The following is a 25193-nucleotide window of genomic DNA, read 5'->3' on the forward strand; positions in this document are numbered from 1 at the left end:
TTTTTCTAGTTTAAGTATTTGATTTTCAGTCATTACTTGCTTTCTGCAAAATCTTAAATGAAAGCTTAATAAATTAATAAATATATAGAGATAACGTGAGATAATGTGTCCCTAGTGAGGCACCGTAGCTGTCCAAGAGCAGAAAACACTTGAGGAGTGTTCAGTGCAGCCAATCGTCGGTAGAAACCCGCAGGACTACATCAAGTCTGGAAGTGGGAGGGAGGAGGCAGGACTTGGGAAGCAAAACATGGCGAAATAACAAGTTTGGCTGTTAGCTGCAGTTTTAACCTGCACCTCATCCCCGCAGTGTTGGACTAGAATTATTATTTTTATACAATCCGGACGGTGGGAAACGAACGCTAAAAAAAAACTCGAAAGAGTCGAGGCCCAAGCTGACAAGGCGAAACCCCGGTTAGTGCCCGTGTGCCTCCCGTGTTTCCCCCCGGAAGGTTGGCGGTGCTCGGCGCGACTGACTGACAACACAGAAAATGGATGAAGAAGGAAAGTTTATTCTGGGGAAAGATTGTTTAGTCTGCTAGCTTAGCAGCGTTAGCTCCAGCCAGTCGACGCCGTAAGTCGAACGTACGCACCTGACTCGTGCGGTATTTGTTTGGGTTTGTCGCGCGCTGGAAATAATAATAAAAAAATAACATTCAAGTCAAGTAGTTCTTAACAACTTTGACAACTGCATCCGCAACGACATTGTTGTTTAAACGCGTGTTTGGTTTTTCGCACCTTTCCATGAGTGATACAGAAGGAGGACATCTTTTTTTGTGGCTCATAATAATAATGACAGTCTGACAGTCGGTTCTGGTGCGGACGGACCCGGACGCCATCGTCACATCAAACGTTGCGTTCTCCTTTAAAAAAAACAACCACTGCATTACCGAGCCATTCATGTTGTGCTGTACTTTGTCGGCTTAATATTCCAGAGCCACGCCAAACCTGTGTGGTAGAGTTTATTCTTTATTTACGTTGTACGCATTTTTTTTCCCCGTTCTGAAATACAACGCTATCTGGGATGCTGGAGAGCAGCAGAGACGTCTCGTCGAAATGAACGCAGCAAGGTGTCCAACAACAACATTAGTGGAGGTGCATTGCATTGAACGCCTGCCAATTGTAGGAATTTTACCGATGCTAACGGCGACGTTAACGCTCTCTGGCAAACCTTCCGTTCGTTAAGTTGAATGTGCTTCGTTTCGCTGAGACTGTGCCGCTGTGGGTTTGTGTTTGCGGGGAACATTGCAGCTCTCGGCCAGAGTTGACGTGATCTTGCTCGCTGGGTGCGTCTGTGCCAGCTCCATCATCTGCGATGTGTTTGCTAATCTAGCACCACCGTGTTGTTCCGCGACACTTTCAGCATAACTGGCTTTTCTGTGAAAGAGATAAGCCCCGGCAAGCTCTTCTTGTTGCCCCCAGCTACTTGTTATTTAATATCTGGCCAACTTGTTAGCCAACGTCATAAGTTTCGCCAGCTATGTCTGAAAACGCCCCCACACGAAGCCTGGACGACATAGACCTCGCAGCTCTGAGGGTGAGTATGTCACTGCAGGACAAGTGTTATGCTCTTTATTCATGTGCAATTCCATCATACACATTTATTTATTTATTTTGACATAAGCACGATCACATTTAACACCCATGCGTCTATAATGGACATCATTTGGCCTGGTATCTCCATTCTGTTGTAGCATATCACATATTCCAATTAAATATATTTAAAGGTGCATTATGTAATAAATCTAAAGCAACTGGCAATAAAATACTCCTAATATGTCACAGAGACTCGGGAATAATGTTCATATAACAAACTGAACTCAACCACAACAACAACAGTACAGCCAAAATATTTGCATTTAAAAAAATATTTTGCAGACTGCAAATCATGTTTATGTTTTGAAATCATGTTTTGGTATGTGGTGCCACCTACTGCCATCTACCAATCATTGCAGTCAGTATAGTCTCAGCTGCCGAGCAACCACGGGTTGCCAGTTATGTCAGAAAACGAAACCTAAAAGACCTCTGTATTTTGAATTTGAATATAGTAACCGTTTTTGGCCACATTCTTACATGGCTCCTTTAAAGGGCTAGTCAGGGTTCGAGCACGACTGTGCAAGAAACCAATTGAAACTGAAAGAGTTATATTCATGTTTACATTTGGTTGTATAAGGTAGTGATGCTTCGTCAGCACCAGAGGCGATTCTCGAGGCTGTTGGGTCCCGAAGCAAAAATTCCCAGGGGCCCCTTCTGACCAGTGTTCATCATTATTATGTTATTAATAATCTGACACCAATGAAAAATGTATGAACTCAAAAGGTTTTTTTATTCCAAATGAATGAAATAACATGGAAAAACCTTGTAATTCTGAAAATGAATAAAGTATGTATAAATATATATGTAAAGAATAAAATACTGTAAATAACTTAAAAAAAAAAAACTATATACATTAAGTAAAGAAATATACATTACGCTGTAAAGACAATATAAATATATAGAACAATAAAAACATTTATATAAATGTAAAAAAAAAAACAGCCCTTGTGCTCCGAGTGTCGGGGGGCCCCCTATCGGCTCGGGGCCCCAAGCAGTTGACTGCCTGTGCACGCCCCCTGCCCCCAGAACCAGCCTCTATTACTATGAAATTAGTGGGTAAACCTGGGATTTTTTTTAACTGAGGTGAACCTGCTAAAAATAGCCAATAAACATCCATCCATTTTCTTCAGATTTATCCTCCACATGAGGGTCGCAGGGGGTGCCAATCTCAGCTGACTGGGTGATAGGCAGGGTACAACCTGGACAGATCGCTAGTTCATCACAGGGCGCTAATAAACATAATTTCCATAATAGCCAGTTATTGGTCTGTCTTTAGGTGATTTTTGGTTGCGTTGGGTGGGACAAAATATCAATTTGATGATGATTTGAACGTCAGCCTTCCTCGTCCAATATGATAATTGGAAAATGAAAATAAACATCAACAACATCATGAATCTCAGTGACAATGTTACAGTGGGTTCTATTGGGTAACTTTTACTGAAACCCCTCTTTCATCCATCATTCGATCGATTAAATAATGTTTTTTGTTTACAGTTAAGGAAGGAAGAAAAACAAGTGAAGCATTTAAGCAGCATTTAATTTCCTTGAGACATGCATTCAAATACATTTGAAAATGTTTACTTTTCAACACTTACTCTTCAGAAAAGTTAGGTTACAGCCACGTCTTTAAACAGCCATAGTTTTTACTCTCATTAAGTGCCCTTTTTAATCTTTGTTGGTTTATATATTAAATGACCATATATTTAGCTTATCTGACACTATTAAAACTCGAATATAGCAACTGAGAATATGAACTCCTGACACCAGAGTCACTGCCTCACCATAGTATAGACGGATCAATCTTTATTTATATAGCACTTTTCATAAAGATAAAATGCAGCACTTACACTAACACTAATAGAACAGAGTGATTCAATGTAATATTGTATCAGAACATTGATGATATTCTAAAACATATTGCATAGCAGAAGCTGAATCATGAAGATCCCATGCCCTCTAAAAAATACCTGGAATTTTCCCAGCACTTTGGTGTAGCTTTCACTGGTTTATCAGGCTTAACAGGGGATCATGGGTACTTTATCCAAATCCAAGTTTGTTTGTAACTGTGTTACTTCACTCCATGACCTAAATAAGGTATCAGCGAGGAATCAGTTTTCAAAATCCAAGCAATTGTTGAAGTTTCTCATCAAACTTTTTCAAGCCGTATGAGGCAAATTATGACTTTTTAAATTCAAATAATTTGATAGATGGAGTAGAATCTCTGTCAATATTTGTATTTTTGGGACTTCTTTGTTCAGTTTGTTGCCTTGTATAGCACAATTCATTAGACTAATGTATCTATACAAATATGTCATTTCCTATAAGCATCATCCACTATGAGTGTTTAACAATATCAGGTGGTTGTCTGTCTTTGTGCCTGCACAAAAATGCTCTACAGTGCAACACAACAACATACTCAGTAGATAATAGAGGACAATTTATCTTGCGGTGTATTTCTTTCAAGAAAGCTGTACAGAGGGATTTCACCATTATATAACAACAGTCCACTGTGCACAGGAAATGTGTCACATGCGCAGAAACACCTTATTCCAATGCCAACACTATGAAACGAAACAAAGACACCTGTGAGACTTTGTTGGTTATAAGTAACATTTATACAACCAAGACATTAAAACGTGACAGTCATTAACCACGAAAACCGACTGAATCTCCTGGTATGATTATTTTCAGTGTAACACAAACACTGAGATGAGATTATTGGATGCTGAAGTGACTACCAAGGAAAACTGATCCTCTGGAAATTAAGCTCAGGGGAAGTTTAGTCTTGTGACTTAATTTTGTTGCAGTGGTGCTTTCTTTGTTTTTGTGAGGGAAAAATACTGCACTGATCTACTCTTCATGGCTTTATCATAACACCAGTTATAGTATATTTCCGGTGCCCGTAGGAAGTATGTATGCTGAAGATTTTTTCGGTTATGGTAATGCATGATAAGGAACGTAAAGGCTAACACTGGCGTAGCTGAGAGTCACAAAACAGCTAGCTACGCTAATGCTATGTGCCTAATGAGGCTGCACAGGGTTTGTTTTATGTTAGAACATGCTAATGCTAAATAAGTATGTATTGGTGAATGGACACTGACTATTCTGTGTTGAACTGTGTCAAATGAGCAGCTGCCTACCTGTTGTTGACACTCTGACAATCCTGACGCACTGCCTGGTGTAGCGTGATAAATCAGCAAAATAAAAAATTCAAGGACCATCGGGCACACCATCGGGCCATGCTATCCAAAATTTTAGGGCGATCTGACTAATGGTCAGCGAGATATGCCCGTCACAGACACACAGACACAACTTGCTTTATAGATAGATTCCCCTCCAAATATTAAGTTGCAGACTTGTATATATTTCCATTCTTACACAGCTGATTAAAAGACACGTTAGCAGTGTTTGAGTGAATGGTTTTCTGGTCCATGTCAAACTTGTGTTACTCCAAACCACAACCATCGAACACAAGTAGCCTCGGCTGGTTAGCTTCCTGTTGATGTCACGCAAAAGTTGTTGCCGTCGTTTGTTTTGTGTTGCATTCATGTGACAGATAATGTTGTCATAAAGTAATAGTAATTTGTGGCACAACCCTCTTGTCACGTCATGTATGTCGTTACGTCACACAGCGCTAATTGTGAATATGATTTCAGGGAATGATTTAGTTATGTTCTCTGGGGTTTGATGGTGCGTTGTAGAGTGGATGTAACGCAGCTCATTAAAAAAAGTGTTAACAAGTGACATCAACCACATAATGTAAGTGGAACCCAACGATGGCAGTTTTGATTATTATTATTAAATGTAAACATTGTTCATCCCAAGCTGTGATGTGCTGATTTTGTGAAGATGCCGAGACATTTAGATGCTGCTGTGATTAGGTTATTGAATTTAGAAAATGTGTTCCTTTCAAAATCACGTTGTTTTTCCTGCATTGCTCTGCAGTATGTAATATACTGCAAGCACACGGAAATCCATTTAAAAACACTTGAGGGCAACTACAAAGTTCTTCTTTCAAAAAAGATGAAGACACTACTGATCTGTAATGATTCTGTCTGACTTAGTCATTACAGCAGAATCGTAACATCATTTGTTTGGGTTGTGACTGTTGTTGCAGCTGTATAACCATAGATACGACAGACTGTCTTAAAAAAGACTTCCTTTGTTATTCATGTGGACACCCCTGCAGGAAATATGTGGTCAGTCTTTTAGAGTTCTTACACTGTTTGCTAAGGTTAACATGGCAACACATGATCCGCAAAAAACAACTTGTCTGTTTGTGGTTTAAGCAGGACGACTGTAGATTCATCCTCTCTACAGTTTTGTTTCCTCCTTTGTCTATTTTTTTGTTGCTGTCATTACTGTTTGTTTCACCGAGTGTGCTGGTGTTGCTGCTCCTTCAACACAACTGTACCCTTCCCCTTCTATCACTCCATTCCTCTCATCCCACTCTGTGCTGGACGTGGTTGAAGCTGCCGCCTCTGCCTTTTCCGCCCACTCTATCATGGCGTTATTATCCTCCATACCATACCATCATTCTCATCCCTCTCGTGTTACGTCATAGTTCCACCTCTTTTGTCTACTTTGTACAGAACATGCTTCAGAATCTGGCTACTAGTGTATTTATGTCCTCATACGAGCTGTGTGTATTTGCATGTGTGGTCATATTCCTTGTTTTTACTGCCGGATCCTTCAAGTTTGGGTGTTATTTTTCTCATAAATGTTTCCTGTCTCAAAGGAATGTTTCTCCTCCACGTTGGAGGAAGAAACCCATCATTGGAAACAGATGAAAGCAGTATAGGTCATGCTATACATTCTTTACCCAAAGCAGCAGCCCCACCACCCACACATCTCCTTAAAGCCATATTGAAATAGCATGAATGTGGAACTGCTTGTCATTTTCCTTTGTCTCTTGGGGGATGGGGTTACATGATTAAGTCAAAGCAACCCACTCATTATCGGTGAAACATTTAAACTTGTAATCTGAGAAAAGGCCACAAGTATGTTCATACTGTATGTCTTATTTACTATCATCGTAAGTCTTGTTGGTGGATGCTGAGATTATGGGCTATTGTGGGTGGATGACTGGGAAGAGTTCAAATGATTTGTATGGAAATGTGTTATTGTAAAATTGGATGTAAATTGTCTACGCAGTGGTAACCGTCTGGGTTGCTTTTTTTTTTTTTTTCTTGTTACGTTTTCAGTTCCACAGAAGCATGTGGCCAATTTGTGTCTGCGAAGTTTGCGGTTATCTTCACCTTCATAGTATTACAACGCTTGATTTGCACATTTCCCTGATTCATAAATACTTAATCTACTAAATTAACAATCTATGTTATGAAATTAAAATTAAAAATAATTATGGCCTGGTTTCATTTTGTCCTCAGGAGAGCCTAAAAAGTGTTTTATTCATAGAATTGTTTCAAATTAGCCATTGTGCCTGACTGCAGCAGTTAATATCTGATATATTAATATCTTATTATATGACTGTTCATGTCTTCCACAGGATCCAGCTGGAATCTTTGAGCTGGTTGAGGTTGTCGGAAATGGGACATATGGACAAGTGTACAAGGTGAGACATGATTACTGTATCACATTTGAGCAACATATATAGTTCTCGTTTGTTTTGAATGTTAATTGAACTGTCTCGACTTAGGCCCTGTTCTAATACCTCCCCCTTAAAATTTCCACTTGGTTTGGAGTGCCCTCAACCGTAAATTCCCCTCGTTGAGGGAAGTGGCTTCCCTATGGAATTGGGACACCACTATCTGCAAATTAGCATAGTGAACGTAACGAACGCACTAACCTACGTCACATGTTAACAATTCTACCGGTGGAGCGTGCTACTATTTTCATTCGGGAAAAATGCCGGCGGATCAAGCTGTTTGTTTTTTTCCGTCAATGCCAGTTTTTCTCCGTCCCCGTAAACGCTGTTTCACGAATGTGATTGAAATCTGACACCTGGACATCCAAGACTCTGACAAAACTGCTACTATGTAGCAGAGCTAGCTAGCGGCTATTTGTCGAGTCCTTCAAGAGTGTTTACCCGTCAATAGCTCTTCATGACGGGAATATTCTCTCAAAACACTCTGCAAATAGCCCCTAGCTAGCTAGTTAGCTAGCTGCTTTCATAAATCGTCAGTTATTTTCTGAAATTAGTGTTCAAAGCTAAACGGTCCTATGGATGTATATCAAACCAACATATTCCAGCACCTTCAACATCGTAACATGCTTATTTGCGAAAATATATTACAACTAAATTGTTCCTCGGCAGATGTGGCCGCCATCTTTGTTGAAAAATGGCGGCCACACTACATTTTGAGGGCTGATTATAGGAGTATAATCGCAATTCCACTTGCTCCCCCCTACACGAAAATGTAGGGTTAGGGGAGGTATTGGGACGGGGCCTTTGTCTACAAAATCTTCTCCAGTCTCTGTTCTTTGTCAATTCTAATTTCTTTTTTGAAATGGTCAGGAAGCAATGAAGCAAATAAAAAATATTTATTAAAACACCAATAACAGGTTGACTGAGACTTAACAGACGCCTGATCTGAATACCGACCTTTTTCTCGAATTAGGGCCGTCACGTGAAGACGGGTCAGCTGGCCGCCATCAAGGTGATGGATGTCACAGAAGAGGAGGAAGAGGAGATCAAAGCAGAAATCAACATGCTGAAAAAATACAGCCACCACCGCAACATAGCCACATACTACGGTGCCTTTGTCAAGAAGAGTCCACCAGGACATGATGACCAACTCTGGGTCTGTCAACCCTCCCACCTGCCCTCATGATTTTAGAGTGGTACGTCAGATTGATTGTGCTAAGTTTGTTTTTGTCTCTATGAAGCTGGTGATGGAGTTTTGCGGAGCAGGATCGGTGACCGACCTGGTAAAAAACACGAAAGGCAGCTCTCTGAAGGAGGACTGGATCGCTTACATCTGCAGAGAAATCCTGCGGGTGAGAAATTCTAACTGCACCAGTCAAAATGAATCTGGAGCAAAAGGTCCTGACCTGTTTTGACTTTGTTACCTTTGTCCAGGGCCTTTCTCACCTCCACGCTCACAAAGTTATCCACCGAGACATCAAGGGCCAGAATGTCCTTCTAACAGAGAATGCAGAGGTCAAACTTGGTATGTTGAATACATTTTTAGAGGTTGTATCAGTCAAGCTCGGTTTTGGAGAGAGACCTGAGGACGAAGAACAGCTTTAAAACACAGAAAATACAGTTGAAAAAAAGCAGTCACACGAATCATTAAAGACTTTAAATTGTATATCTTTAGAATTAGATTGTCACACTCTGGTCTGAGAACAGTTTGAAGCACATTGCACTGCAAACCAGTTCTGCAAAGTTTGGTATGCACATCCAATATCTTCAGTGAAGTCATTACTTTAATCTTGTTCTGAAGAACAAGGCCGTCACTTGATGAAATTAATCAATGATCATTCTATTCCTTCATAGCTATTGAGATAAATAACCCCCCCAGCTGCTTTTTTGATGCCTCCTACACTGACAACTGCAAAGCAAAAAGCTGATTCTGCAGAATTGTTTACTTTGGTGCAGAACCAGAAATGGTTTCACATGCCACTTTCAGGATCTTTTGGTGTTGTGATTGTCGCTTTTTGAATTTGAAAGTGTCGGCCCTACTGAATATTCTTCCTTTTCTCCAATTCCTTTGTCCTCTCTCAGTTGATTTTGGGGTGAGCGCTCAGTTGGACAGGACTGTTGGTCGTAGGAACACCTTCATTGGAACACCGTACTGGATGGCACCTGAAGTCATTGCCTGTGATGAGAACCCTGACTCCACCTATGACTACAGGGTAACAGCAGCACTCTTTGTGTGTGTATGTGAACATAATTGTGTGAGACCATATGGAACATGGAGACTGACCCAGTTTCTTGTGTATTCCACAGAGCGATATCTGGTCCTTGGGGATCACTGCTATTGAGATGGCAGAGGGAGCACCTCGTAAGTGTATACACTTAATCGCTGCCATGTTTTTAACCACTTCTTGCTGGACTCATACATTTCTGTGTATTTGGCAACAAATCATTTCTCATCATTTCAAAAGACCTCATGAATGAGTCTGCCTTGCACATGTAGCCTTGTTGTCTTGTTGTCTGGGTCTTCAGATGGACTGCTGAGTCACTGTAATCAAGGTAGCGTAGTCGTGAGCTGGCACTTGGCTTGTGGAGGCTGTCTACACAGATCTCTCCGCGCTGCTAAGCGGGTGGATGTTTCTGCCTAAAGATTTAACGTCAAACCCAACAAAGAAGAAAATGAAATGAGGCTTAAGTAAATCTTAGCTGTGCACAAAGAAATTCAATGTAAAACATTGGTTCAATATGGGAAACGTATTGTTAGTATGTGGTATTTGAGAAGTTGATGGTTGTTATGATGCAGCTACCATAGCCCTACCTACATTACAACACTGCATTGACCATTAAAGCAGTAGTTACACATTTTTATGAGTGCTGCATTGTTAAGTGTTTCTTCACCCATCTTGAACTTTACAGTGACCAGCAGCTCATTTTTGAGTCGGATACAGACTTTGGGGCCAATTCCCATTCCTACCTTAACCCTCAAGCTCAACCCTTATCTTAACTGGCCCTCAAAACCAAGTGTTGAGGGTTATTTTGTCACTTAGAAATGGGACACCCCTTAAATGCAGATACGTCTTCAGACTGCGGGGGGCAGAATAACGCGAAAGCTGCGTCCAGTCTGTCAACTCCAAAAAAGAAGAAGAAGAACACATTTACGTCACGATTATTTATTTATTATTTTATTTCAGTCAAGTTAGTAGGTTGTCAGTTAGTTATAAGATGATACTCATACAAATACCACAACCACAGACATATTCAGCTGACAGTTACCACACACCACGGCTTATTGAAGGGTAAACGATAGCAAACGATTGCGTGTGTGCACCGGCCGGCTATTGACAAAAGATCGTAAAATAAAAATAAATGTTACGCAACAATGACGTCAGTGATCCATAATATGGGCCTAAACTAAGATAATACAATGGTTTTCATCATTTTTATATCTCTATTAACAAAGAAAATACTTAATTTGTATCGCACTCGCTTCGCTGCTTTCGACGCCATCTTTCTTATGTGAAAACACACAATGCATTCTGGGTAGCCCTTGCTCCCAAGGGTGGTCCTGGAAAATCTCAATATTGAGGGCGATACAGCCCTTAAACTCGCCCCTCAACTTAATTTTTCTGAGAATCGGGACAACACTTGCACTAGAGGGAGCGCGCATTTTTGAGATTGAGGGTTAAGATTGAGGGTTAAGCAAGGAATTGGAATTCACCCTTAGTCTAGAGGGGCAGAGACACTTAAAAAAGATGACACATTGGTTCTTATCAGTCGCACATATAGATTACTTCCAGTTGAACCATCGTTCAAATAAAAGATATTTCCTTTTTGACACATGAGCGACGAAGGCTGCAGAGCAGACCACGTTGCTGATGCTGTGAACAACATACGGCATACAGGCCAACCGTCAAGTTGTGATGGTTAATTATTGATTATGCAGTCTGTCTTTTACTCCATTCACCTAATTATGGAACGCTTTTCCATTCATGAAATTGCAATATTCTTTGTTTTAGATCAGCTGGTTAAAATGTCAGTTGAAAATCTTTTAAGCTACATCATTCAGTAATTTAAAGAAAAAGGGGGAATAACATGTTAATATCTCTGTTTAAAACATAAATATAAAGTAATCATTTAATGATTACTTTATATTTTGCTAAATGGCTTAATGCCACAGTGATCTGAACTACTTGAAGGCAAAAAAAATAGAATTAGGCGCTAGATGATGATTATTTGTACGTCATGAATCCCTGAGGAAAGTCGTTATTTGCAGTTGCTAAATGATTCATATGTGATATACTGTATGTCACTGTTAAATTGAGTTTTGTCACCGTGACACTTTTTAGCATCACACTGTACACTACTGTTTTTCACTATGTCATGTTGTGGAAATTCTCAGCTGCTGGTGAAATAGAGACTTCTGCCACCTGACAAGTTTTTATTTTCTTTGCAAAGACAAGGTCAATCTACACACAAGTGATCCTAGCTGGAGAAAGACCCAGAGCATAGTGAGCCCGAAACATTTATACCTGGGGAACATCTGGGAAGGGGTCCCCAGAGGTATCCTGCAGGATGTTGTAGTTAGGTGCAATGTGGGTCTAGACATCCTAATTTGAATACACAAAAGGACTTGGTATCTTATGTTAGGAAAAGGGTGTTGGGCAGCTGTAGCTCTGAGACTAAGAAATTTAATTTACCATTAGTCACAAAATCTCCACAAATAGATCATATCTCTATATTTTGTGCCAGCATTTTCAAAATGACAGTATTAAGCTAAAGGGGAGTGCCACATTGCTTATGTTATGAGGGAGCATCAAATATTTCCAGTCTCACATGTTGGTGCATTTTGCACACTTGCTGTTTCAGTTGTTTTACACATTCGCTACAACCGAGCCCCATTTATTTTGATGTGGCACTTGCCTTTACTTGTCTCAATGATGTTAAATCAAGATACATCATTTCAAGAACCTGTTTACTGTGAAACTCTGAAGCTACCCAGTCAGGTTTAGCTACCTACCTACGCTGGGAACACAATGACTCATAGTCCGTGCTCTTGCATTCAATGCAAAAAAGCCTGAGGCGCCAGGGACAACAGGATAACAGCTCTCATCATGTTCAAGGATTAGCTAGTATCTACAAACTAGCATGTTTGGGAAAATGTGACATAAAAATGTATTCTGATGCAAATGTTTTCCGTCTTTGTAGAAAGGTTTAACAGTAGCTAACACCTCTCATAATTTCTTTCATTTCTCTAGCCTTATGTGACATGCACCCAATGAGAGCCCTCTTCCTGATCCCGAGGAATCCTCCTCCAAAACTCAAATCCAAAAAATGGTAAGTTATCAACTATCCAGCTGCTTAGAATCATAAACCAGATCAGTGAAAAGGTTCCTTCAGATCTTTTCAATCACGTAAAGCCCTCTAAACTTCAATAAGCCGTCAAGGGTAAATTGAAGGCAAACTTTCTGGAAGAATGTCTGATGCTGTGCAGTACAAAACTTTCCAGTGTTCCTGTGTTTTTTCCTTTTAAGTTGCATAGAAACATATCATATTAGCAGAATGCTCAGCTGAAATGGCAGTTCTAATCAAGTTAATCCAACAAGTGAAAATCAGGTCAGGGAATCTACCGTAGACGTATTTCATATCAAATCATACCAAACTAATAAAAAGCTTTAGAGCTAGAAGTTGAAGGACTTTAAACTAATTTGTTGTGTTCTTTCTCCTACCCTGTTTTTTGCCCATTTTACTTTTCCTACCTCTCATTAATTGACCTACTTTATACAAGTCGTATCATTTTAGTAATAAAGATACTGTCGGTAAGTGTTTTACTGCTCAAAATTAACAATTATACAAATGCAAAATGACATGAAAGAGACACAATAATAGAATTAACTGAGCAGCTCTTTTGAATGCATGTAAGAAGGTTTAATGGCATAATTTTGATAGTCTAAAGAATTGTGTAACAGTTAGCAAAGGGGAATATTATAGTTATACATTTGTAACATGGATGCAATATATGTAATAATCAAGATGACACCTGGATATTACTTTGAATGTACATGGTTTTACTGTAATCTCCTTATTACAACACTGTCCCTATTGTTGTTTCAATTATTACCTTGCTATTACCACATTGTTACTAGTGCTGGGCGTGTTAACGTTGACGCGTTTCCATGACGACTGACCCAAAAAAGATGCGCGTGACGTCATGTTTACGTGACTCCCGATTGTTAAAAGGAGTCCCTAAAGTAACGCTAAACTTTAAAAACAGAGGCACACATACGCAGTACACAGGTACGCTAATTATTTGTAGCGCTGCTCTTTTCGTTAAATAAACAGACTGCTCCAGTTCCACTGTAGGCGTGCTAACGGCGCTAAACGAGCTAATGGAGCTAACTGGTAAATGGTGCCTGGACTCCGGTTTCGCGGCACATAAACATGATGTCATGTGCGTCTTTTTCCGGTCAGTCGTCATGGAAACGCGTCATGCTTTAACGTGCGTTAAACTAGTGCCCAGCACTAGTTGATACTATAATGTACAATTACATAGATGAATAGAGAAGTAGTTTCACATACTATTGTATTTTTGTTGACCGATTTATCACAGCAACTTGTTCTCCTGTCAGTCAAATCTTGAACATGTGATAGAGGCCAAATCTTTCCAAATCTTGTCTGGGATTCTGGGTAATGCAACAGCTCAGCTGTTCCATGCATCCCCCACCCTCCCTCTGTCCCTCACCAGCGTATCATCCTCTAACCTCCCCCTCCCTCCCAGGTCCAAGAAATTCATTGACTTTATAGAGGGCTGCCTTGTGAAGACGTATCCCAGCCGACCATCCACAGAACAGCTGCTCAAGCACTCTTTCATCAGAGACCAGCCCACTGAGCGACAGGTCCGAATTCAGCTCAAAGACCACATTGATCGCACGCGCAAGAAAAGGGGTGAGAAAGGTACGTAGAAGACACAGAAAAGGCCTGAATGGGAGTAACCCAGGCCCAGGCTTTTCTTTTACAGTATTCCACTTAACTTTTTTATGTGATATTCCTGTTGTTCTACGCCTTACAGAAGAGACAGAGTACGAGTACAGTGGTAGTGATGAAGAGGATGAAAATCGTGGAGATGACCGAGAGTCAAGGTATCAGCAGTTTATCCTTTAATCTTTGACCTGTGTTCAGTCACTGTGCAACTAACGATCGCTAAAATAATCTTCCTTTTGGTCGATTAGTTCGATCCTCAACGTGCCTGGTGAGTCGACCCTCAGGCGGGACTTCCAGCGTCTGCAGCAGGAAAACAAAGAGCGCTCGGAGGCTCATAAGAGGCAGCAGGCCCAACTGGCCGCTCAGCGCCGCGACCCCGAGGAGCACAAGAGGCAACTGTTGCATGACCGACAGAAACGCATCGAGGAGCAGAAGGAGCAGCGCCGCAGACTCGAAGAGGTGAACGTTAAGAATCAGTACTACTTAACCACTTCTTCCCTGTCCCTCTTTTTGTAGTCCCTGCTCGAAAAGGACATGCCCAAACTAAATAGAGTAAACCTCTGCAGTTACAAGCTCTATGTGGATTATCTTGGTATCAAAATGAAGATAACACTTGTGAGATTCCACCAGAGGTGTAAGTTTCACTGTAGATGCCACTGTGTCAGAGTAAATGTACATGGAACACAGCATAACTGAAGGATTTTTTTCTCTCGCCTAAAAAAATATTGCATTTTAAAGCAAATATCACCTTTAAAAAATGCAGTAGGAGCTTAAACACATGGAGGTCATGTAACAACATGTGGACATGAGCTGTGCAAAGTCTGATGCCGCTGAAATGAAGCCGAGTGAAATTACAGAGGTTTTATTAAAGAGATGTCTGGGCGTTCTCACTTTTGGCACAGTTTGGCCAAAAGTGGCACCTAAGAAGTGGTACCTAAGAAATCTCAAATGGCACAGATGGTGCCATTTGAGATTTCAAAATCTCAAATTTTGAGTCAAAAGGACATAAATGCATATGACGCGGACATTCGCCTTTCTCTAATCAGAACGATCTAATGACGCTCTGTAATGATCAATCAGACCGGGATTTGTTCCCAAAGCATGCTGGAAAGTGAAGTTCTTCATTAGAAGCGGTTTTGTTCTGGTGGATATAACGTGTTTTGATAAACAGCAAAGGTAAGACAACATTTCTGCTTGTATTTCTTGAAAGTCAGTTGTTGTTTTGCTCTTATTTTGGGGCTGGATCCATGAATCTTGGTCGTAGAGTGATAAAAATGGTTCCACTGGAATCTCTAGATTCTCCGCTGTCCAGTCAACACGTTTTTTTGTTTACACAATCACGCTGACGCTCCGGTGCTGCTTTTCAATGAGTGTGTTGTGATGTTTTTTTTCCGCTCCTGCTGTTTGATCCATCGGTGTTTTAACTGTGTTTCATGAACATAAGAATGGTTTATATGAGCTTTTAGCTGAGTTTCTGACCTTTCTGTGGGTATGCAGCATGTCTGTGTTTGTTAAACTTAGACATGGTATTATGACGATTTTGTCGCTGCGTCTGATGCAACCGTGAAGAAGAGGTTAAAGGAATATTAAAAAGTAATTCACAGTTTTCTTTCATTGCCACTAAATCCCCATCTAGCACCAGTATCTTGGATCCAAATAAAAGTGAACGTGGTCCTGAAACCGTAAACCATGAATAGCATCATGAGCTTAGCTGAGCAGCACTGAGTTTGTGATGGATGGGTCTTTTTTGTGCTTTGAACCAAAATAACAGTGCTGAAGATAAATAATATTATACACCATAACATAATACATTGTTGCTACTTTGCTGCATTTTCAGTCCTTGTCTAGAAAAGTGCGTAACAGATTTCACAGACAAATTCTGCCAAATCAATGAACCACTCTACATGTTGGTTTGTGCATTGCTTTAATGCATAATACCCACTTTATGATTCAAATGTTTTAATGATATTTCTCATTTATTGTATCGGCTGAAGTTAAGTGTATCTGACCATGTATCAATATTGTACCAACAAAGCTTGAGTTTCGGTGTCTTTGCTGAAGGAGATTTTGACATGTGCAGGATGGAGCCACTGATCTATCAGATTAGTTGGCATCTCACTCTTATCTCCTGAGCCTCAGCCGCCCCCAGAGTGATAAAGTGTCACTGTCATTAAAATGTTTGAAGGCTTATGTGAGATTTGAATGAGGCACATTATTACAGCGATATAGCTAATCAGTCCAGTGCAGTGCGGGTTTACTTTCTTTATCCACCTTCACTTCTCCCTCTTGTCTTATCTTAGCTCTTCTGTTCCCACAGTAAGGTGCCAACAACAACTGAGCTTATGAGAGCTTGGAGTTGTGTCACTGTCAAGTGGGAGGTTCTCATTTAACCACTAACTACAAATCTTGTATTTCAATGTCCCTTAAAAACAGGTAAAGACAGCTCCCTGTCACACAAACGACTGCAGTCAATTTGAGTGTGATTCAAAGCAGCACACTGAGAGCATTGATCAGGATGTAATAGGTGTGTGTGTGTTTGAGAGAGAATGACTCAGAGCCTCTATTCTGTGTCCTGAACTCGCTCTCCCCTCATTTGTTTGTTCCATCTCTTTGCACAAAAAACATGGAGTGTTTGCTTATAAGCAGCCCTTCCATTAGGCGTTCCCCTGTGAAAACGTAGCCACTGTGCTCATTTCTCTTTCGCTTGTCACCCTTCTCTCCCAGCAACAGAGAAAAGAGCGAGAGATGGTGAGGCAGCAAGAAAAAGGTCCCCACCGGAGACTCGACGATATGAGACGGGAGGAAGATAGAAGGTTGGCTGAGAGGGAGCAGGTAACCAACCACCGGAGACGTGAGGCTGTTATCAGCCAATCAGGGTGAAGTGTGGGAGTGTCCATCAGCTACACTGTGCAAGTTACCCTGCTGGTGAAATTCCATGAGTAGGTTGCCATAGCAGCAAGGGTCTAAATTAGTGTATTTATTCAGAGATGAGTTTTTCTGTGGGTGAGCTCTCTGCGTCTCTTGTGCTCCGTATCCTGTCTCTACTCGGTAACACAAGAGTCTGGCATCACAGCACCATCACTGTTTAGTGCCAAATACTGATTTAATGTTTGTACTACACGACATGGTTACAACATAATATGCTGCTTAATATTTTTTTATTAAATGTAGAGGTTGATTTCAGTGTCTTGATTGTAGTATCGCTAACTTTTACATGAGAATGGTGAATGTCTGACACTTGTTTTCTGTTGTTTTTTGTTTCCTTTCTCAATCTTCTTCCCCCGATACCCTATATATGATACTTTTATTATCGTTTTATTATCTTTATCCACATTAATGCTTGTCATTCCCATTCTCAGGAGTTTATCAGACACAAGTTAGAGGAAGAGCAGCGGCAGTTAGAAATCCTTCAGCAGCAGTTGCTTCAGGAGCAGGCTCTGCTCATGGTAACTAATCCTTATTGTCTTCCTTATCAGTGATTGTTTTAACTGCTGAGTGTTTTCATGTCCTCCTCAGTTATAATCCACCATTAAACAAGGAGAATTATTTATTAATAACCACTGAAATGTGCTGTATGTGTGGACAAGAAGAGACTATTTATGGTTTGTGTCACATTTCTAGCAGGTTGTAGATGTGCAGCACCTGAATGTAGATTTCCTCTGCATGTGTTGAAAAGGCATGCACTGACCTAGATTTTTGGGGCAGACTTTGGCAACATTCAGTGTATCGGAGTAACTGTTATCTTGCTTACACTGAAGGAAGAATCCTAACCTGCAATCTGTACATCTTCGCTTTAGCTGTGCAAGTAGACTGTAGGAGTTGTTAGGAGTCATTAGGAATGAGCTATTTGCTCTCGTTAACTTATTCCTACTAGATTTCACTAGCAAATTAGAGGGATCAGTGCAAGAATGGGGGATGTGATGCAATATGGTGAAACTGCAGGATCACATCACAAACAGTACACAGGTCCCAAGACTGTATTCTCAGATATATGGTGTTTTTTTTAATTCAAACATTCACAGTGTAGGTTGGAAAAAAGTATGTGAAATCCTCAGCTGATAATGTTTACCAAAAGTTAATTGGAGACGGGAGTTACTAAATATGGAGTCTCGATTAGTGAAACGAGAATGTTGGTACTCAAAAATGTGGATTTCACAATTGATGATGTGAACCATGCCATCAAGAGTTATAACGCAATTCCATAATGAATCCATCATCCTAATTGAGAAGTAGGCTCAAAGCTAATATGGCTGTATAAACACAAAGCAGAATGATGTGTAGTATCAACTAGAGCTAGCATTAAAGGAGTCATTATACCTGCAAGAAGAAGAAGAAGAAGGAAATGCGTATATTGTCATTGCAGCATGTTCACTGAGAGATGCACTGTAATGCTACCACTGTCCTTGGGCTACTGTAAAATTCCCCTTTCACACAGGGAAGCACCTGGGTGAGGAATCCTCACCAGGTGCCAGCCTGGAGTTTCTCACTGACTTGTAATCTAGCACTTTAGCCCATAGAGATTTGAAATTTAAGTAACTTAAATAAGTAGATGATTAGAGATTCAGATATGTGCTGCTTGAGAATGGAAATGTATGTTGTGGTGTTGTAAACGATATGAATTTGAGCCTATATTTCAGTGAGTCATCATTGGAACATGTTTCATTGTTCTTTACTCTTTATTGAACAAAGTGGCCTTTAAGAGACTTGGAGACCAGTGCCAATACTAATAACTCAACTGAGTCATTTTTACACTGTCTCTTAAATAAAGTATAAAAAATGCTTTGTACACTACACACACACACACAGTCAATCTTTAGAAGTAGGTTGTTGATTTATGGTTGTGCACACTCAGTCCAGACCAAGAGACAGTAAAGTATGTGTCAGGCATTTTCTGTCTCTGTCAAGATATTCAGTGGTGGTGAATAGAGAATTGTTGTTCGTAGTTATGACCTGTCTGAGCGGTCTATTGTAAACAACATCTTGACTGCAGTGTGTATCTTTGCCCAGGAGTATAAGCGCAAGCAGCTGGAGGAGCAGCGTCAGTCGGAGAGGCTACAGAGGCAGCTGCAGCAGGAGCATGCCTACCTGGTTTCTCTGCAACAACAGCAGCAGGAAAAGAAGCCCCAGCTCTACCATTACAACAAAAACCTGGAGTCGAACAACAAACCTACATGGGCCCGTGAGGTAGCGATGCTACCTACATTTGCAGCATCACACACTGTTGTCAAAGTAGTGTATACAGTGGCCTAAAGGGTTAAAACATCTCACCTGGTGGGTTTCCTTCAGCCACATTTTATGCACATCACTTCACTGCACTGGAAAAATGGCTGATGAGAGTGTGTGGACTGATTAGAAAACTACAACATTGCGCGACATTAATAGATGGGAATCAGCAAGGGAACACAACCACATATCAACAGCCACTGGTGCTCTATTTATCTGCTCAAGTTTCATATTCTTATCCTTCGTCTGTGGTGACTTGGACTTTGAATTTGCACCATCTACTGTTTATCTTGGTGAACTCCTAATATTTACTCAACAGCACCAGATGGAAATACACATCAATGCCAATCTTCTTTCACCACATTTTTAAAATACTAGTGCAGTGCCCGTAGGAAGTTTGTATTCCTACAGTGGGAGCTGAAGAAGATTTTTCAGTGGCTGACAGTCACAACAGCTAGCTACGCTAATGCTAATCGAAAATGAAAACAATTGTGTTGTGCCTAATGAGGTTGCACAGTGTTTGCATTATGTTATGTGTTGTGTATTATGCCCTACGCTAATGCTAATCATAGCCTCGCTAGCTTACCTATGGAAACAGGTTCGCCAAGTTAGCCGCAAAGTAGTAGTATGCTAATGCAAAACAAATATGTGCTCGCGTACTGATGAATGGACACCTGGTTGTTTCAATATAACACCATGTTCTGCGGTGAACCGTGTGTAAATGTCTTGCCCACCGTGAGGACAGCCTCTTCAGTCCCACCTCCCCGCTCCAGACAGCGCAGCTGCTGCTGATGAGCCGCTGCCTGCCTGGTGTAGCGTGATAAATCAGCGAAAATTTTAATTCCTCCAGAAAATTCGAAAATCAAGGATGCACACCATCGGGCCATGCTCAACCTATATCCAAAGTCTTAGGGCGATCTGACTGGTCAGCGAGATATGCCTGTCACAGACGGACAGACACAACTTGCTTTATAGATAGAAGTGTGAAATACATTTTAATGGAACCACGTTATTGTTGTCCATATTTCAGGTGGAGGAGAGAAGTAAGCTCAACAGACAGGGCTCTCCGAAAATCTGCACGACTGTCTCCGACACTGCCATCCAGTCACGCTCAGACTCGATCAGTCAGTCAGGAGTGGTCCAGTCTGCTCAGACGCCACCAATGCAGAGGCCCGTTGAACCTCAAGGAGGGCAGAGCAAGGTGGGAGTTTAAGTTGATGATTATTACATCTTGGGGAAAACAATGGAGGAAACAATAGTCTCTACCTTTCTGCTTGTTAATTCTTTGCTCCTTTACCCTTCATGGTCGAAGCTTCCTTATTTACCTTGTCTTTCTTCTATTCCCTCTCCGTCCATCTTTTGCTTCCTACAAAATTCTTGAAAAAAATCTTGGAATAAACACAATGTTGCACTTTTTCCCACCTTGACCCGCTTCTTTGACTGTCACCTTGTGCGCTCTTTCCTCTGCTCGGCTGCTTGGGTCTCCCGGTGTGCTGCTGCTGCTGCTCCTGCTCCTCCCCACTGCAGTTCCAGATGGCTCACTTGGTTCCTCTGAAGCCTTACGCTGCTCCCGTTCCTCGCTCCCAGTCTCTGTGTGACCAGCCCACTAAGACCATGTCCGCCTTCCCCACCCAGGATCCCTCCCTCACTCCCGCCCCCCGTCCCATCCACTCTAGAGAGCTGGTGCGTCAAAACTCAGACCCCACTTCTGAAACCCCGGCACCACAGGTGCATCAAATCAGAGAGGATCGTGGGCCCTGGATCCGCTTGCCCGATGTCGAGCTCCCACCAAAGGTAAAATATAAAGGCGGATTTTGACTCACCAGCAGGTCTAAAAACCTAAAACTAACCATTTCTATGAGTGATAAATACACAAAACAAGAAACAAGTTGTAGCAGAGACAGGTAAAGCAGATGACATTGATTAAAGGCATCCAGGATGAAAATGTTACCTTGAATAAACATACAGATTTCAGAGTGTTAGGCATTTTTTGGGGAGCTAATGCATATATTTTTTTCAAGCTGTTCTTAAACTGGCTGTAAACATGGAAGACTATTTGTTTCTGCCTTCAGATTCCTCAGAGGACAGCATCTATCGCCACAGCTCTCAACACCAACCTCACATCTGGCATAAGGCATCCAGTAAGAGCCAGGTACTGTGAACAGCCAAATGCCTTGATCAGTTTGATTAGTGTCTACTTTAATGTTGGAAAGCTTTACTGATGACCAGACATACTGTTAGTGATGTATATCCTCAATGCATCTTCATGGCAGCAATCCAGATCTCAGCCGCAACGATCGCTGGGAACGAGGAGACAGTATGAGCATCATTTCCAATCTGCCCCAGACGGGCTCTCTAGAGAGGCATCGCATCCTCAGTGAGTCCCTTCCTTTCCAGAGATGATCTCTCTGCAGTCTGCCTGAATTCGTAAATATAACGATATCATACAACAATGTGAATTTCAGGTTCCTCCAAAATGGAGTCGCCAATTCTCTCTCACGATAGTCGTCATAAGCCAGGAGAGTCCCGCACTTCTTCACGCCCTGGGCGTCCTGCTGTAAGTGTTCTTAGACATTATGTTGGCGATCTGTCCGTTTTTTCCGATTTTTAAGAAGTGCATGCAATACATAATTAGGCTGACTTACTGTTCTGTGCACGATTCTCCTCTTCTAATAATGTACTTGTAGTAAACAAACTGGAGGTTTTCTTCTAAAATGACCTTTCCTTTCTACATGATGTAGTTAACTCTTCTGCTGTTTCCCCTTCACGTTTCTCCTCTTTACAAATCCCTGTTTGTTCACTCAAATGAACAGAGTTACAAGAGAGCTATAGGGGAGGTTAGTATCACAGTCCTTGTCTGTTGTACAATGCTCACTGCCTGTGCTACATTTCCATGTGGAATAAATTGCATGCTTTTTAGTACCGTCTCATTTACGGTAAACCTTTTAAGTTTGCACACTCAGCATAGGTCTTTTAAAGGTCCCATATTATGCAAAATCAACTTTTTAATAATTTTAATCTTTATATTTGGGACTCTGGAGGCCCTACCACTCGGCAAAGTGTGAAAAAAGATGACTCACTCATGTTTTTGGTCCTCCTCAGTCTAAGTACAGGAGATAAAACACACGATGTTGATTTCTGTGCTCCATGGGATGTCACAATGCGCTAAATTCCAGGAATTGGCTCCACTTTGTCCATAAAACATGCGAGAGTGCCGGCGAAGTCCGCGAAAAGTTCTATTCTTAGCACCACAGTGCAGCACAGAGTTCTACACAAACTTCCAGCCTCAGAGGATTTATCTGTACAGTGGATACATGTTATATATGATGGCAATGTGCCTGCTAGAGCCTGCTAATGATCACTTTTCCTGGGATGCTAACAGCAGTTAGCTAACGTGTGGCTGATGTCATTTCCTGTCCCTTAAGTTTCGTTTTACTTTTTTTAAGGTGAACCTACAGAGATGCTACTAAACAGAGCGTTCTAGGATATAATACGGGACCTTTAAGTTTTTGTGTCTGACCACCGCCAACTTCAGTGTCTGCATTTTCTTTTATTGTACTTTAATTTTATTATGTTGCTGTTTCATTTGCTACTTTAACGAATGCCTGAAGTTATATTGTGTTAAAGTTCACAAAGTTAACAGTCATGTTTTGTTTGGCGTGCAGGATCACGGCCTTTTTGCCAAAGAGCGTGCCGAGGAGCAGCCGAGGCCGCCAGTGAAGGCCAACGATTACTCCTCGTCTTCCGAGAGCAGCGAGAGCAGTGAGGAGAGTGAGAGTGGCGAGGGAGCAGAGGAGGAAGAAAGCCCCACAGAGCGGTAACACTGTCTCTGATTGTTTCAAAAGCAGCAAATTGTTTTTATTCATCAACTTTAGTAAGATTTCATTGCCTCCAGTTATGTGGCATTCATTTATTTTCACTGACTCATTTTATTAATTTCTGATGTTTGATTTCAGTCACAGGGATGCAGACACAGATTCCGTCAACACAATGGTGGTTCATGAAGATGAAGGCGAGGCAGGAGAAGGAGAGCAAGCTGGAGGCTATGGGGATCAGACCATGCTAGTGCAGAGGGTGAGTCATCTGTACATATAATTATGCTTAAAATGCTCTGTGACTGGATGAAGAATTCAGTTCATTGTCAGACTCATACAAATCAACAAAAAAAGGGCAGTGCGTCCAAGATGATGTTCAGAAAGAAGAAATGAATCATTAAGGAGGCAGATGTGAAGTGCAGGTTGTTATTATCAGTGTTACTGAAAATAACCATCCATTGGTAATGTTCACAATTTTAGGACATTTTGTGCTGCAGGCTAACTCATAGGTTCAATTCAATTGTATTTTATTTGCATAATGCTGATTCATAATGTACATTATCTCAAGTCACTTTACATGAGGAGTATTTTCTTAATTGATTAGTCTGTCAGTTATTTTCTTGATTAATCGATCAGTTTGATCTATAAAATATCACAAAAAGCTTGAAAATGTTTCAAAACCTCATAATAATGATGTTCTGAAAAGTCTTGTTGTGTCCACAAACCAGAATTATTCACTTTTAATCATGTCTTTGTTATATGGAGCAAAGAACCCAGAAAACATTAACATTTAATAAGCTTAAAAAAATGGAGAGCTTGTTTTAATCATAAAAAGAACCACTCAAACGGATTAATTGATGATGAAAATAGTTGCCAATTAATTTAGTAATCAATTATTGTATACTTGAATATCCAGTTAGCATAAAATATTTGTGCTTGGTTACATTTAGATCAACTTATGAGAAACTTATTTTAGAAATGCACGACTAGCTGACTGACTAAGAAATGTAATTATTTTTTTCATTTTTTACCTGTAAGACCCCGGAGAAGCGGAGCCATAATGGATACACTAACTTGCCTGATGTGGTGCAGCCCTCCCACTCCCCCACTGACTCGGCCACTCACTCTTCCCCTGGGAAGGACTCTGTTTATGATGTAAGGTTTTACTGTTGTCTACATCACACACTAAATTTGTGGTTTATGTATCCTCTCTCTCTCTGTCTCTGTCATCTTTCCATTCATGCAGTCGGTTCATTACACACTGACATTTCATCATGAAACTGTTGTCACAAACTGTAGGTCTTTCACCTAATTTTAATGTTGCATAGCCACAGAAAATATTCTAACCCTTTTATTTAAATGGGACATATTATGCAAAATCAACTTTTTAATTATTTAAATCCTTATATTTGGGACCTATCAGTCGGCAAAGTGTGAAAAAAAGATGACTCACTCATGTTTTTGTGGTCCTCCTCAGTCTAAGTACAGGAGATAAAACACGCAATATTGACTTCCGCACTCATTGGGACGTCACAATGCGCAAAATTCCTGGAATTGTTGTCTCGCGGAGCTCCGCTGTCCATAAAACACGCAAGAGTGCTGGTGAAGGCAACAGTATCCGAAAATCTGAAGTCCGCGAAAAGTTCTATTCTTGGCTCCACAGTGCAGCACAGAGTCCAACACAAACTTCCAGCCTCAGAGGATTTATCTGTCCAGTGGATACATGTTATATATGACGGCAATGTGCCTGCTAGAGCCTGCAAATGATCACTTTTCCAAACGCTAACTGCTGTTAGCTCTCAGTAGCCTCTGTGGCTGATGTCATTTCCTGTGCCTTAAGTTTTTTTTAAAACTTTTTTTTTAAGGTGGACCTAAAGAGATACTACTAAACCGAGTGTTCTGAACAGGGCTATTTTGGCAGGGTGATTGAACTGCTGTGGTGCTTCATCCTTATGGTATTTTGACCAAAGTATGTCACAGACATG

General features: G+C 40.9%; 1 protein-coding gene across 1 annotated transcript in view; it reads left to right on the plus strand.

Annotated features, from left to right (window-relative positions):
* Positions 1 to 265: 265 nt before the first annotated feature.
* mink1 (misshapen-like kinase 1) overlaps positions 266 to 25193 on the plus strand; it is a 31082-nt gene continuing 6154 nt past the window's right edge. Inside the window, exons 1-23 of the mRNA XM_083889152.1 lie at positions 266 to 1534; positions 7100 to 7165; positions 8172 to 8354; positions 8440 to 8550; positions 8633 to 8723; positions 9281 to 9411; positions 9506 to 9560; positions 12448 to 12526; positions 13968 to 14143; positions 14259 to 14328; positions 14419 to 14629; positions 16895 to 17002; positions 17530 to 17616; positions 19178 to 19354; positions 20424 to 20594; positions 20921 to 21187; positions 21466 to 21545; positions 21667 to 21770; positions 21859 to 21950; positions 22207 to 22230; positions 23059 to 23210; positions 23350 to 23467; positions 24247 to 24363. Of these exons, the coding sequence (XP_083745278.1) occupies positions 1478 to 1534; positions 7100 to 7165; positions 8172 to 8354; positions 8440 to 8550; positions 8633 to 8723; positions 9281 to 9411; positions 9506 to 9560; positions 12448 to 12526; positions 13968 to 14143; positions 14259 to 14328; positions 14419 to 14629; positions 16895 to 17002; positions 17530 to 17616; positions 19178 to 19354; positions 20424 to 20594; positions 20921 to 21187; positions 21466 to 21545; positions 21667 to 21770; positions 21859 to 21950; positions 22207 to 22230; positions 23059 to 23210; positions 23350 to 23467; positions 24247 to 24363 (2727 nt within the window). The 5' untranslated portion in view covers positions 266 to 1477. The remainder of the gene's footprint in view (positions 1535 to 7099; positions 7166 to 8171; positions 8355 to 8439; positions 8551 to 8632; positions 8724 to 9280; positions 9412 to 9505; positions 9561 to 12447; positions 12527 to 13967; positions 14144 to 14258; positions 14329 to 14418; positions 14630 to 16894; positions 17003 to 17529; positions 17617 to 19177; positions 19355 to 20423; positions 20595 to 20920; positions 21188 to 21465; positions 21546 to 21666; positions 21771 to 21858; positions 21951 to 22206; positions 22231 to 23058; positions 23211 to 23349; positions 23468 to 24246; positions 24364 to 25193) is intronic.

Source organism: Microchirus variegatus, assembly GCF_963457635.1.
Source record: "Microchirus variegatus genome assembly, chromosome: 5".
Lineage (NCBI taxonomy): Eukaryota > Metazoa > Chordata > Actinopteri > Pleuronectiformes > Soleidae > Microchirus > Microchirus variegatus.